Source organism: Pipistrellus kuhlii, unplaced genomic scaffold (assembly GCF_014108245.1).
Source record: "Pipistrellus kuhlii isolate mPipKuh1 unplaced genomic scaffold, mPipKuh1.p scaffold_m20_p_7, whole genome shotgun sequence".
Taxonomy (NCBI): domain Eukaryota; kingdom Metazoa; phylum Chordata; class Mammalia; order Chiroptera; family Vespertilionidae; genus Pipistrellus; species Pipistrellus kuhlii.
The window spans coordinates 40238728-40253883 of NW_023425573.1; the positions used below are offsets into that span (position 1 = coordinate 40238728).

General features: G+C 42.3%; 1 protein-coding gene across 1 annotated transcript in view; it reads right to left on the reverse strand.

Annotated features, from left to right (window-relative positions):
• MYO3B (myosin IIIB) overlaps positions 1–15156 on the reverse strand; it is a 331558-nt gene that overhangs the window by 225991 nt on the left and 90411 nt on the right. Inside the window, exon 7 of the mRNA XM_036422089.2 lies at positions 12301–12366. Within this exon, the coding sequence (XP_036277982.1) occupies positions 12301–12366 (66 nt within the window). The remainder of the gene's footprint in view (positions 1–12300; positions 12367–15156) is intronic.

Consider the following 15156-nt stretch of genomic DNA (forward strand, 5'->3'; position numbering starts at 1 on the left):
GTCAAAATGCTTAGATTTCTTTCTTTCCTAGTAATATATTTTTGGACTTTCTTTTTATATGTGGTCTGTCATTGTTATATGTTTGAAAAAATACATAAACTTAAAGAGCACACTTGACAGAACATCTTTCACACCTAAGGGCAAACAATCAATATCTTCTGCTTACTACTGTCCTAACTTAGGTTTTTTAAGAATACCTATTGGTGAGAAAAATGTCCTAAGCTATTAATATATATGACCAAGACTAACATCTGTAATAAGTGCCCCTGCCCTTACTTTATAGAGAGGAAGCAAAGGTTAGATCCCAGGCCTCAAACTCTCCCACACCTTGATTTTCACCCATTATACTCACATATTCTCTTAAGGCACCCTTGGCTAGACAATGTTTACATTAGAAGGAAATTGCCTGCTCTGTAGACTGTCATGTCACTGGCCGTGGTCTTGAAACCATGAGTCACAAGAACATAACTGTTCTCCTAACACTGGCTTCAGAAATGGTCCTTCTTCAACCTTGCCCACAACTTCTGAACCAGATTATGGGAGAGATAATGGTGGGAATAGGAAAGGTGATGGGAGGGAGAGTCAGGAAAGAGGGATAAGCAGAGGTGGTTCCGGGAAAATAACCATTAAAATTGCCAGGCAGGATTTGTTTTGACATTATTTTCATGTATTCAATAAAAAAAAAGAATGCATATCTAACCATGTAGCTGTCATCACTCACCTTTAACAATCCTAGAATGTTTCTGACAGTTAAAACTTTATTTTTGTTTTGGGAAAGTTTATGTGTATTGGGGGAGAACATTTGATCACTTTTTTCCACCCCCATTTTCTTCCTTTAACATTATGTTTGAGGTTAATATTATGAATGGATTGTTCAAAGATCATGAGTCCTAACATTCACTTATAACCAGGTCCATCACGTGCTGTCTATTATTGTAAGGACATCACCTCCCCCCTAGAATTCTTGGCTCTTTAAAGGGAACCCATGTTCCTGAGCTCCTGCCATGTGCCAGGAACTGTGCAGGCATTGGGGATGCAACGCTGGAAAGGTACATTTTCTGCTCTCAAGGAACTCAGTTTGAGTGGGAGACAGATTCACAAACAAATCATTTCAGAATGGATTGACCTGCTCCCTTCTCCTCATTATGAAGGTCTATAAAACGCATCATGCTGACATGAAAGTATGAGAGAAAGGGCCTCTGAGTCTTCCTGGGGGAGTCAGGGGAAGCCCCACTTATTCCATTTTGCTAGAATGTGTAGGTAGTATGGAGGCAAGAATGCTACTGCATAGATATACAGAATTCAGATCCTGAATGGCCATGTGTTAGAGTTTTGGTGTGTTCTATAAGCAATGAAGAGGCACAGCATGACTGTGAATGGGGAATGACTTACTATGATCTTTGGAATTAAGGAAAGTTTCTGAAGATGACTTGCACTGACTAGTTGTGGAGCTGGGGAGGCTAATATGGAAGCTGTGGCTCTAGTTGCAGCACAGAGCTGAATCCTAACCCAGGGGGACTAGAAACACGTGTGATGCAATATTCTACAACGGTCTTATTCTGAAATATTGAGGATTAGAACTTCAACATATGAAATTTCAGGGGACACAATTCAACCCATTTGGAGTGGTCAAAGCCAGGCTTTCTGTATGTATGTGATAACTACTTGAGTCTAAGCATTTAATCTCTGGGACTCTCGTAAAGGCAATAATTCTCCCAGTATTCACTACAATATGCCTTTTAAATAAATTTCTTCTTTCAATAAAACATTCAATAATCCTTCACATCAAAAATAAATTATGGGATTTTCCCCTAACTCATTGACATGATATGATAGCCATAGCATGCATTTGATGAACTTAGGAAGTTCCATATTAAAATACTAGGAGGTTGACAAAATCTGCACATGCACCCAAAAGGAGATGGAAGATCAAGAGACACTATGATGATAATTCATTCTATTTAAATTGCGGTTATAAATTTTGAATCCATTAAAAAAAAATCCAGCCCTGTCCTCATTAGTGCCAAAGGACTATGTCTGTTATTTTTATCCCTGCCAGAAACCATCCATGAGTTGGAACAATGTAGTAATGGTGACATGAGCCTTCATTTCCATTTTTAATTAAAATTTTGATTGACACAGAGCCAGATTCCTTCCATAACAGAGCCTGTGGAAACTCCACGGTAGAAACTACAGTGGCCAGAGAATGCAGGCACAGGCAGGAACTTTGGGGCTTAACATCAAACCAGAAGAACACTGTACTTCTTGGGAGAAGACCCAGGAGGGGTGTCCACCTGGCCACCTTGACCATATATTTGCTTCTCCCTTAACCTTACTTTCTCATTCCCCTACAGCACAGATCAGCTGCTGTGGGAATCAACACTGCCCCTCCTTTAAGATCCACTTCTATTGTGACTCCTCACTCTATGTGCCCGCTCCACTGGCTCTCCTCACATCTCTGTTGATGGCTACTATTGTGAGTTATAATATTCATCGTCACTCATATTCGTTGAGCTCTCAGTCTGTATTTCACTCAATCTTGAAACGATCTATAATACAAAATAGCACGATTGCAGACTGCTATCTGGCTACACACTCTCCACTACACTTAGGCACAGAGCCCCGATACTGACCTAGGCCCATGGCTGCCATTTGAAGACTGCATTTCTCAGGTTCCTTTAGAGTTCGTTGTGACCATGTGATTAAGTTGTAGCTGAGGCTATGTTGTATGAAACTGTCAGAAAGTCTTCTTAAAGTAAAGAAACTTTCATTTACCTCCCCTTCCCTCTGCCTGTAATAAGCATGTAATTGTTGCCACTACACCAGCCATTATGGCCCATGAGGTGACCTTGAGAATGGACATCACACTGCGTTGGGCAGCACGAGGACAGGAAGCTGGGTGCCTTGCTATCCCAGCAGTCCTTGTGATCTAACTCCAAGCTTATTTTACGTGAGAGGAAAATAAAAGTCTACCTTGTGGAAGCCGCCCTTATTTGGAATTTTTCAACGCAGCAGACTTAATCTTAATCCCAGGTGGTTATAAATATTAGCGCTCCCGTTTACTGACAAGGAAACTGAGGCTCAGCAAGGGTAAGTAACTTGTTTAGGATAAAAAAATCTAAGTGGCATTGCTAGAATGCAACCTGACTTCAGGTCCTGTGCTCTTGATTTTCCCAACATACATTCTCTGAAAACACCTTGCCCCATGCTGAAAATACTGGCATCGCTTAACACTTCCCTCTCTGTAGCGCCTGGCCCCTCCCACGGTTAGTTGCCAAGCACTGTGGGTTCTGCCTTTCAGGGTCCTGGCATCCATTTCCCCTCCCACTGCTCCTTCCCCCTGGAGAAGCCTGGCAGGCTGACAGCAGGAGAGGCACTCAGCCTGGACAAGGTATGCCCTGGGGTAGGCGGGAGAGGGAGAGCTGTTAACAGTGAGTCTGCACTCCAGGTATTGCTTCTGTTTTGGTTACCGCTAAAGATGATTCTCTAAGGAAAGACTGAGGGGGCAATGTGTTCCATTGAGAAGGGAGTAAAAAAGTTTCTCTCTCTCTCTCTCTCTCTCTCTCTCTCTCTCTCTCTCTCTCTCTGTGTGTGTGTGTGTGTGTGTGTGTGTGTGTGTGTGTGAGAGAGAGAGAGAGAGAGAGAGAGAGAGAGAGAGAGAGAGAGAGAGAGAGAGAGAGAGAGAGAGAGGACTGAGCTGTGAAAAATCAATGAGTAATTTAGTCTAAATAAATGGAAGGTGAATAGCAGACTGAATTATTCCAGAAGTGTCAAGGATGAGAAGGTTATTGCCACCTTTCTTTTTTTGTCTGAACAAAAGGTCTCACATGTCTATTATTGAACCTGTAAGTACAGAAGCATAGGAATGTGGACAAAAAGGGGACCAGGCCACATTTTGACAAGCTCAGAGGAGGCCTGCATGGTGGGCCATACACACTCAGAGACCGAGTGAAACCAGATAGGATGGTCTGAAATTAACACTTCCTAACTAAAAGCAAGTCCTGGCAGGTAGTCATGTCCTAGGCTGGTGTCTTCTCTGACAAAGCTCAATCTTTACCTTAACTGAGCCTGTCTATTGTCTTTTTGCTTCTACAATAACATACCTTTGGAGTATCAGGGTAATTTCCTTTCCCAGACCCCAGAACACAATCACTGTACCAGAGCCTGAGCCCAGAGATCCCCCCATTGTTATTTTTACCGAGTTAATTGTTAACTGTTACCTATCCTCTACCTACCAACATAACTCTATACAGCAGGTATCCTCAGCCCCAGTCTGACAAACGAGAACCCAGGCTCAGGGAGGTAAAGTATCTTCCCCCGGGTTGCACAGTGAGTGAGGGACACAGCTGGATGCCCATGGCTCTGCCACGGCTGCCTCTGCTTGATGAAGAGCCCTGTAGCCGACTGGGAGGGATGAAGGGCAGGCTGTGGGCAGATGCGAGTCACCCTCCCACCCCCGCCCGCACACAGGCAGCACAGAGCTCACCATCACTTCTGGTGACTGCATCTGCAGACACTTTGATTTACATTAAAAAATGCAAGTATGATTTTTTTTTTTTTAAAAGAAAGAAAAGCCAGTGTGGGGTAAATGTTACAAAATATCATTTAGACCCTACCTGAAAGTCACCTAACATAATGTGCCACAAGCACTGATATGAAATCTATGACATGTGCTACAGATGCGGTCTCTCAAGATCTCAAGCCCAGCATTTGTTGGGAAATAAACAGTCTGGATTACCCACTTGACTATGCCTTTTACTACGCATTTTGGATGAGCCTAAAGCCCTCATTGCCATGGTTCCTAGGATGGCAGTATATTCCAGATTTATGTGGATTCTACACTGGGGTTCAAACTTCAAGACACTGGGAGCTACTTTGTGGTTTACACCATGATATAATCAGATTTTATTGGCTAGGTTCATAAGTGGGAGATAAGTCAGATCAAACTGGGCTCTTGGTGTCTTTATGTGATTTGTTAGGTCTGTGGTCGGCAAACTGCAGCTCCGAGAGCCACATGCAGCTCTTTGGCCCCTTGAGTGTAGCTCTTCCACAAAATAGCATGGCCTGGGTGAGTCTATTTTGAAGAAGTGGTGTTAGAAGAATATTTTAAGTCTAAAAAATTTGGCTCTCGAAAGAAATTCATCGTTGTAATGTTGATATTTGGCTCTGTTGACTAATGAGTTTGCCGACCACTGGGTTAGGTCATCTAAATCAGATGCTCTTCAGGGAGATATAACCTTGAAACATACAGCCTTATTTGTTCTCATAAAGGTGAAAAAAATCCCCATTTTTCAAATTAAAAATATAGTTGGGTTGCCTTAATAGGTACAGTGATCAATATATGTTGAGGAAAGAGGAGAATTGGGGGGCTTTTTAATTTGATTTTTTTTTTTTGGCTTCTCCATGAGTGTATATTAATTCACTAATTCCCTGTAGCTCAAGAGATGCTAATTAATTCAAGAAGCCATAATAGCTAATCATTGGCTAAATACATCTAAAATGGAGAGTCTGTCACTGGAGATATGGCTGCTCATTTGAATTAAAATTGCCAATTGTGAAGCAATGCAAATAAAGGTTATTGCATCGTCTACTCCAGGAAGTATTAACCCTTTGCAAGGCTACCCTGAGAATACAACAGGACTTAAAAAGCCAAAAATATTTGTGAAACTTAATCAATCACAAGTTAGAATATTTATCATTCCAAGTGTACTGCTCATTGACAGCATAACTCCATGCAATCAAGCTGCTTTGAAACACAAAATGGACAGTGGCGAATAGCTGACAGTTGTTGCCTTGAGAATACAATCAATGTCAAACTCTGTAAACTATTGTAAACATTCAGGCCTAGAAAAAAGGAAATATTCCAGGTTTCAGTTTCAATTTTTAAGGAATAAATTTATGGAAATATGCATTCATTTTAGTAGTTTTACAGTTCAGAGTTATCTCACCTTGTTATTTGTTTGTTTGTTTGCTTTTAAAAACCTCTGCCCTTTTGTAAAAAAAAAAAAAATATATATATATATATATATATATTTACAATCAATATATATTTACAATCAATATATATTTACAATCAATATATATTTACAATCAATATATATTTACTATATATATATGTATGTGTGTGTGTATGTGTATGTGTATATATATATATATATATATATATATTGATTTCAGAAAGGAAGGGAGAGGCAGAGAGAGACAGAAACATCAATGATGAGAGAAAATCATTGACCAGATGCCTCCTGCACACCCCCTACTAGGGGACGAGCCTGCAACCCAGACATGTGCCCTTGACTGGAATCAAACCTGGGACCCTTTATTCCGCAGGCTGACATTCTATCCACTGAGCCAAACCAGCCAGGGTGACATCACCTTGTTAACATTCAGTGCAATTGCTTGTAGCTATTTGAATGTCATTTGGAGGTGATACTGTTTTAATAACCTGGTTATTCTTTAACAGAAAAGAAAGGAAGACTAGATAATATAGGCATGCTATTTTTACAGCTTTGCTAATTTAACATTCTCCAAGTATGTTCCCTGCTGATCAACAGGGGAAGGGACTGGACAAAGGCAGTTTGAATGCATGCCCAGTAAAATCTGAGTGACATGGGAAGGTGTTTACCTTTCTTTCAAACACACCTGGGAATAGGTCATTGGCCAGAACAGGTATGACCGCTGCAAGGCTTGAAAGCTGAATATTTAAACTTCTGAACGAAAAAAGTTCATGCTCTTGGCTCCTGGCCCTCTTCGGACTCCGTTGCACTCTCCTGTGTGCACTCACAGCCATGTGGGCCCATACCATGAACTAATGGCTTATAACTAATGGATGCGGAACTACACCTGGCTGCAGCGTGGAAAGGACACTCTGGATACCGGCCTTGCTAAACCCACAATTGCCCCTCTCTCAGGACTGATTTAAGGGAAATGGGACATTGGAAACTGAGGAATATAACTATGTCAATAAAAGCCACTCATTCTCTGGTGCAAATCTTACAAATTTAATTTTCTAAAGATATTAGCAGCCCTGCTCACGAATCTGTTTGCCAGTAACTTGCTGCTGGCCTCCTGTAGCTCTCCCAAGCCCTTATAGCTTGCTGCCCTACCTGCTCTTGTAGTTCTCCACCACCTGCTTGTAGCTTGCTGCCCCACCTTCCTGCTGATGTGTGATCTGGTCATTACATGGTCGATCGTTATGCTTCACGGTGTAACAACCATTTGCATATTCCATATTTATTATATACAATAAGAATCCCACTCCCAGGAGCGAGAGGGAAATTTGACCCTCCAGTAACATAGGGATAGCAAAGACCACCTCAATATTTCATGAGTAAAAGGCAGGGTTTGGCCACAAAGCTAACTTTAGGAAATAGACACATCTGCAACTTAGTCCACCAAGCCAGCCAACTCAGGCAAGTACAGTTTGTAAGGGCGACCATATAGTTCCAGTCATCACTAAGGCCAAGGCTGAGCAGCCATAGTGTTCTTGATGGCTTTGCCCTTGACTAGGAGGAATCCATCTTTATTGTCTCACTAATCATCAGCTCAAGGGCCATTAATGATAAAGTCCTAAATCTAATCCTATATAATAAAGAGGTAATATGAAAACTGACCATCATACCCTCATATAAGATGCCTGGCCTCATGTGATTACAAGATGGCCACCACAAGATGGCCTGCAGTGGAGGGCAGTTGGGGGGCAACCAGGCCTACAGAGGAGGGCAATTGGAGGCAATTGGGCCAGCAGGGGAGCAGTTAGGTATCAAACAGGCTGGCAGTGGAGTGGTTAAGAGGTGACCAAGGCTGGCAAGCAGAAGTGGTTAGGGGCAATCAGGCAGGCAGGAGGCGAGGGGTGAGGAGCCAGCAGTCCTGGATTGTGGGAGGGATGTCCGACTGCCCGTTTAGGTATGGGATCAGGCCTAAATGGGCAGTTGGACATCCCTCTAGGGGTCCCAGATTGGAGAGGGTGCAGGCTGGGCTGAATTTCATGCACCAAGCCTTTAGTTCCTAATAAAACCCCAAAAGTTTTAGAGATAAAATGAAAGAGCATATTTCACAGACACCCTTTGACCAAAAGTTGGAAAGTATTTCTGTAGTTTAGACCTGACATTAGTTTGAACTTAAAAAAAACCTATTAAAAGGAAGGTGAATTTGGCAAGGGAAATTTATTGTTACCTCATCAAGAAGCTACTTCTGAATGGAGCATCCTGACAAAACACAAGTCTGGCTGGGACTTGAATCAGATAAACTTGTTATGCAAATAGCTTTAGCCATAGGGGAAAGGGCTGATAATGAAATCACTGCAAAGCCAACCACACATTACAGAAGTGACAGAAAACACTGGGCAGGGCCTTAGCATATGGATAGAAAAGGAGTGCAGACTTTATGTGAGCATCATGTTTAATTTATCATCACTAAGCTGTCAGGAGTCATGCTTTGACAAAAGCATAACTAACACATATAAATGAGTCAATTATCACTAACGACCAAAGGTTCAGAACCAAAAAGGCTAATGTTTCTTTACTCTTTTTTTCTCAACCCCCAAACCGGTTTGCTAGTAGGATTTCAGACTTTCTTAAAAAAAAATCTCTCCTATCTCCAAATTAAGAAGGCTGGAGACAAATCGGAAAAATATTAGGCCACAACTCAGCACTTGTGTCAACCCTCCCCTTCTCTCTCACCCAAGCAAACACATCAGTCAGTAGTTGTACGCAGAGAGGATACTGAATGTTTTAAAGCTGTAAAAGAATTCCTAATCCTGTTTACTCTTTAGGAAGAACCAGCTTACTTTAAAAACAATGCACCACAGCTCAGTCTGTGAGAACTGAAGCAATTATCTGGACAATTCAGGCTAAAAACTCTTTTCCTAAAATTACCAGATAATCATCTTCCCCACCCCAGGCCTGTGAGGTTCTCCCTCATTCCAACTGGTGGGCGGAGTTATGACATCACTGGCATCTGTCACAGAGACATCCCCAAGACATTGCACCACCAATCAGCGCATGCCAAAGTGTCCTGGAGCCCAACCCTTCCTGTTCTGGGTCCAACCCTCTTCTGTTCCTCCCGACCCCCAGACCAGCCCACATGCTGCTTGTCCTCCATGTCCAGGAGGCAGCCCCGCTGGGTCCCCTGTCCCCTCCCCACTCCTTCAATTCTGATTTCTCTACCTCCGTAATGAGTCCTGCTCATTACTGGGGAATAAATTTTACTTTAAAATATCTTGGTGGTCAATTTCCTGCACCTCAAACCTTAGAAAACACACTAATAATAAAAAACGTATAATATGAATATCTTTCTTTTTTTTAAATCAGGTGTGTGTGTGTGTGTGTGTGTTGATTTGAGAGAGAAAGGAAGGAAGAGAAATAGAGAGAGAGAAACACCGATGAAAGAGAAACATAAGTGGACTGCCTCCTGCATGCCCCTACTGGGGATTGAGCCTGCAACTCTGACTGGGAATCGAACTGGTCACCTCTTAGTTCATGGGTCAATGCTCAACTACTGAACCACACCAGCCAGGCTAATCTGCATTCTTAATCCTCCATCCTTCTTCCCCATCCCTCCCAATATGAACAAAATATATATAAAAACAAACCAAGGCTCTTTTTATATAGACAGTTCTAATCCAGTGAGTATCTCTGTTTATATTTAATTAGAGATTTGAATAAATAGAATGAAATAGTAATGTTAAAGAGCATTTGGTAGCCTAGAGTAGGTAGATTCATCTATGAAACCAGAGGATATTATTTGGGAATAAGGGGCAGGTTTCTACCTAAAAAGATAAAACACAATAAATTAGTCCCTAATCTCAAGAGTTACAGTCCCAAAAATCAGGTAAAAGGAAAATTTGTGGATGAGGAATCTAAGATGTAATGGGGAAAATAGGATTGGCTGGCTGAGGTCAGGGAAGCATTTATGAATGCTTCTTATTTGTAGTATTTTCGCTAATAAAACCAATAAGTAGAACTCGTAAACAAAGAGAAGATTGATGGTATTTTATTATATCTTAAATTAGTAGTTCAGCACACAATCACTTAATTTCTATTTATTTTCCTTGGTTCATTAGGACTTTTCCAGACTCTCCCTCCCCTGCAGTTTTAACACTTGTTTTCTGTGCTTAGTCTTCCATTCTAGGATCAAGACTCTTTTAAATCTACAGCAACTCAGTATGAGTGCATCTGGAATTCTCAGAGTTAGGAAAAACATAAGCAGATTTAAGTGGACATATGAAAGGGTTTTCCATAAAGAAAAATCAATAGTTGAAAGACATTTCTGTGCTGTGATTAACCCTGAAAGTCCCACCCCACCATCAAGTACATACCTTTATTCCCAAATCCATCCAAATAATGCCATCTTGGCTTAACACAAAAATTTTCTTGAAAAAGTATACAGAAGCCAAACTTTGGTGAGTCAAGTCACATTTTAGAGACATCATGAGACCTTGGTACAGGGAGGCATATTTGTGAATATGTAATGGGTTTTTCTAGGCCAACAGTTTAGAGAAGGTCAATCAAGGGCAACTCTGTGCAGCAGTGGAGTGAAAAGGAAAACTTTAGATCTAGGCTTTGCCAGCAAAATCATTGGAACCTGAGCGACCAGATTTCTCTCCCTCGGCTGATCAGAAATGTGTTCCCAGCCACCAAGGTGCCATTAGCTCTCCAGTTCCCTCTACCTCCTCCTTTGGTTTCCAAATCTTAGGAGGTGGCTCTTTCTCTGTTCCCATGTGAACATCATCCCTCCTGCTACATCTGTTGTTCCTCTTAACTTCACCCCTGACTTGTGACTAATGTACTCTGCAGGAACGTCAGAGTGGGGACAGAAGGGGCAGGAAATACCCTCCATCCCTGGTCTTGAACTTATGGTCATATTTCAACCTGGCCCTCCTTGGGAGAGCTCTTGGTGTTCCTTACTGCTCCTCTCTCCTGAAGAAGATGACACAAATCCAGGAGGGACTGGACAAGGGACCCAGAATTATGTTACATTTGAAAGGAAAGTGAACTGCTCTTTATATGAAACCCTTGAGGCCAAATATGTTTTGGAATTTAGAATTTTACCATATTTTAGAAAAGTGAACCAGTGCATTTACTGTATGTTATGTAACATCCCCAGAAGGATCTGGGGCAATACACTATAATCAAACACATTAATATATCTGCAGCAATCCACATAAATATTCACACTGAGTGAGATAAATAACGACTATAAATAACACAAATTCAGTGTCAGTCACGTATTGCCATCAAATCAGTTCACATAAGGTCAGTGCTTGCAGCTACATGATTCAAGTAGGAAAAACTTTCATTTTTCCAGAGCTCTTTGGAGTTTGGAATTGTGGACAAGGGACTGTTGATCTGTGCTGAGACTGATTAAGGAAGATGATCAAGAGACCCAGTTTGCTTCATGGCCCTGCCTCTTTGTGGAAGCATGCAGACATATGTTAGAGAAGTTTGTATTGACCCTTCCCTGCTGTTTTCTAGCTATTTTGGTCACTTCTTTTTCTTCCGATGACCTCAAGACCTTGTTTGATATGCTAGTCACTGAAGGCACCTCTTTCCAGATCCTGTGCCTGGTCTAAATTCCTGCCCCCACCGTTCAACAGGCCCCTGGCTTAGGGTCCCCTCCAGCATACTGAGCATCTTCCCCAGACTTGGGACCAGTGTAGTCCTCTGCCAGGGGCCTGGCCAAAAGCTCGTGTTGCCAGCACTGAGTCATCAGCCCATTGGTGGTAATGGTGGTTCTGCTCCTGACTTAGTCCCATTCCATCGTGCCTACTTTCTGGTAGCACAGCTCCCACCAGGTACGTCACCCATCAGTTGGGTTTTCATCTTGTTCTGCACACCTGGAGCCATGCTTGGGGCTCTTCACCTTGGTGCCTTGGGCCTGAGATCCTACTTTGCCCTCTCAATTACCGTGGGAACTAGAGCCCTGCTCCCACACCACAGATCCTAGAGCAAAGTCCACCTTCCACTCTGCAAAATACTGCTGAAGGCTGCCACCTTCCATGTCCTCCTGGTCCCAGTGTGGGCATCAGATTTGGCAATATCTGTCCCAGGAAGAGTAGATTCTCAGATAAATGTGACCCATGTGATAAGGAGGGAAATCATAACCAAGACTCAAATGGAACTCCTTATTTTTCAAATCCTTCAGAGGCATCTTCTGTCATTTACTGGAACAAATTCCGTGTCTTAACGTGCTAGAAGGCCTAACAACTTTTGGCACCAAGTAAATTCCACAGCTTAGATTTCTCCAATCACTGTCCAAGGCTTTGCTGGATAAGCAATTTTCAGTGGAAGAAATACTCACTGTGAAATAAAGTGGTTGAATTCCTCACACCATTTTTCCGGGTGAAGTAAAGTAGGTGGAGGATTTCTGAAAAACAAAAGCATTTTTTTTTTCTTAAAAAAGAAAGTGTTCAGTTAAAGAAAAACTATCAACTTGCCTACTGATATTGTTCTAAATAGCTCTGATAAAATCTACTCTGTTTCTTCCTGGGGGAGAGCCATTCATTAGTAGTAAATTAATAGTATAAAGTGCCAGCCCATATTTATTTAGTCCTTCATTTTCATTGATTTGGGGTCTTCTAAGTCAACAGCTTTCGGTAAGACCTGTGAGGGTTACATAGATCAGGAACATTCCTCAAGGGGCAGACACTCTGAGGGGTGAGGCAATCATACAACTACTCAAATTGAGATCTGAGTATTACTACTGCCAGAAGAAAGCAATAAAACTAGTGCTAGGGGCGTTAGAGAAATAGACTTTTAATTTTGCAGGATTTTCAGATCATTCTGCTACCATTTGATACATTTAAAGTATACTCACAAATTCAACAGCCACATTTTAAACTATTCTTATATGTCAATTTTGCAATAAGGAATGGAGAAAACAAAACAGCTAAGACACTGTTCCCAGAGAGGTCCCTGGGCAGAGATGGGGACAGACAGCTAAGGTAACTAATTATTGGAGGCCCAAGAGAACCAGAGGAGTGCAGAAAGATTGTGGTAACCAGACCACTTCCTGATGAAAAGGCAGGAAAAGGGAAAAGGGAAGGGCCCTACGTTTGACTGAATATTTACACAAAAACATTCAATTTTACTTATTTATTTTAATAAATAATTTGTGTCTTCTTTTTTATTGATAAGGGGGGGGGGAGAGAGGAGAAGAGAAGAGAAGAGAAGAGAAGAGAAGAGAAGAGAAGAGAAGAGAAGAGAAGAGAAGAGAAGAGAAGAGAAGAGAAGAGAGAGGACATCAATTGGTTGTTTCCACATGCGCCCTGGCCAGAGATGGAACCCACAACCTGGGTAGGTGCCCTGACCATGAATCAAACCTGTGACCTCTTGGTGTACATGATGATGTTCCAACCAACTGAGCCACCCAGCCAGGACAAGGCATTCATATAGAAAGAGAGGAAGGGAGAGGGAGAGAGAGATAGAAACATTAATGAGAATCATTGACTGGCTGCTCCATCCCCCCTGGGAATGGAATCTGCAACCCAGGCATATGCCCTTATTGGGAATCAAACTAGGACCTTCTGGTTCATAGGTCAGCACTCAACCACTGAGCAACACCAGCCTACTAAGACGGTCATTTTTAAAATAGAAGTGACCTTATCTTTGAGGAGGGCCTAAGTTTTGCAACCCCCAAATATGCCTTTTGGGACATTGATTTTAAGCTTTATTAAGAAACAAGACTCAGAAAGAACACTTGACCCTTCTCCCTTTCCTACTTGAAGAATTCAGGTAGAAAAATCTGCTTAAAGGAAGGGAGCATCACCTTAGCATCATAACATAAACTAAACGAGGCAGCCAAGGAGAAATCTAGCAAAGCCTACCTGTTGAACTTTCCTCTGTGTGCACCTGTTTCTGGGTGGCCTAGCAAACATTTGCTCACCACGTGTTTGCTCCTTCTCATCTACCTGTAAATCCCCTGCTTTCTCTTTAAAACCCCAGACCCCTTTTCACTCTCCTTTGTCCAGAATGGCACAATGCCTCGTTGGGTCTCATATTCTTATGGCTCCCCCACATGGCCATCCTAATGTGTCTCTGTTAATGTGATTATTAGCCCAGCTAAAAGAACTTAAAAGGGGAGAAAAATTTTGTGGGTTTTTTTATGCTCCCACATCTTTAACTGTAAGTTTATTTTCTAGCCATAAATGAAAATAAGCACTTATGTACAAGTCAAGTTCATAAATGAAGAAAGGTACATTTCTGCACTCCAAAAATTTGACTTTAAATCCATTATATGTGATCTTTGTTTTCACCTGGGTTTTAGCTGCTTCCTAAAGCCATAGATTGTTCAGCTCCAATAGGTAGAAAATTAAGAGCAGTAAGAATAACCAGAAATAAAAACTATGTAAGATAATAACCATTCTCTTCTCGTTCCTTAAAATTTTTATTCTGGCATAATGCTGTCATATAGAGACTACATTTTCCTGACTTCCTTGCAGCTAAATGTGGCCATGCGACTGAGTTCTGGGCAATGATATGTAAGTAAAATTGTTCTATGGTGTTTCCAGAAAGTCTTTTTGAGAGAAAGGAGATATGCCATATTTCTTCTTCCCTCTTTCTGCTTTCTGGAGCATAGATGTGATGGCTGGAACTTGAGCAGCCATTTTGGACATGAGGTTAACGTGAAAATGAAAGTATAGCAAATAACCTCTATATATAAGACTGTAATATGCAATAGACTAAACAGTGGAGTAACCGGACAACGGGTTGTTATGACATGCACTGACCACAAGGGGACATGTGTGGAACATGGTGGGCGTTTGTCGTGGCAGATGGTGGAGCAGGTGAGCAGGGGTGCCAGACCAAGGAGGGGCACCGGTCACTGTCATTGATTGGGGTGAGCCTCTGGTGGTTACTGAAAATTCTTTGCTCCCGCATGCCACGGTCCCGCGTGGTGCTCGTACCTGATGCTGGCGCCAACCCCACTCACACCTGTTGCTCGCGCCTGGCACCAATCTCGATCACTCAGCGCTGTCAGCGGGGGCAAGCAGCAGGGCTTCTCCACCTCCCCCTGCTCCGGAGGGGTGATCGGGACAGCAGCTTACACTCACACCAATTGATGGCACCAACTCCACTCACACCCGCTGTTGGTGTCAGCCCCAATTGCTCCATGCTATCAGCGGGTGTGAGTGGGGTCGATGCCTTCAGCATGTGT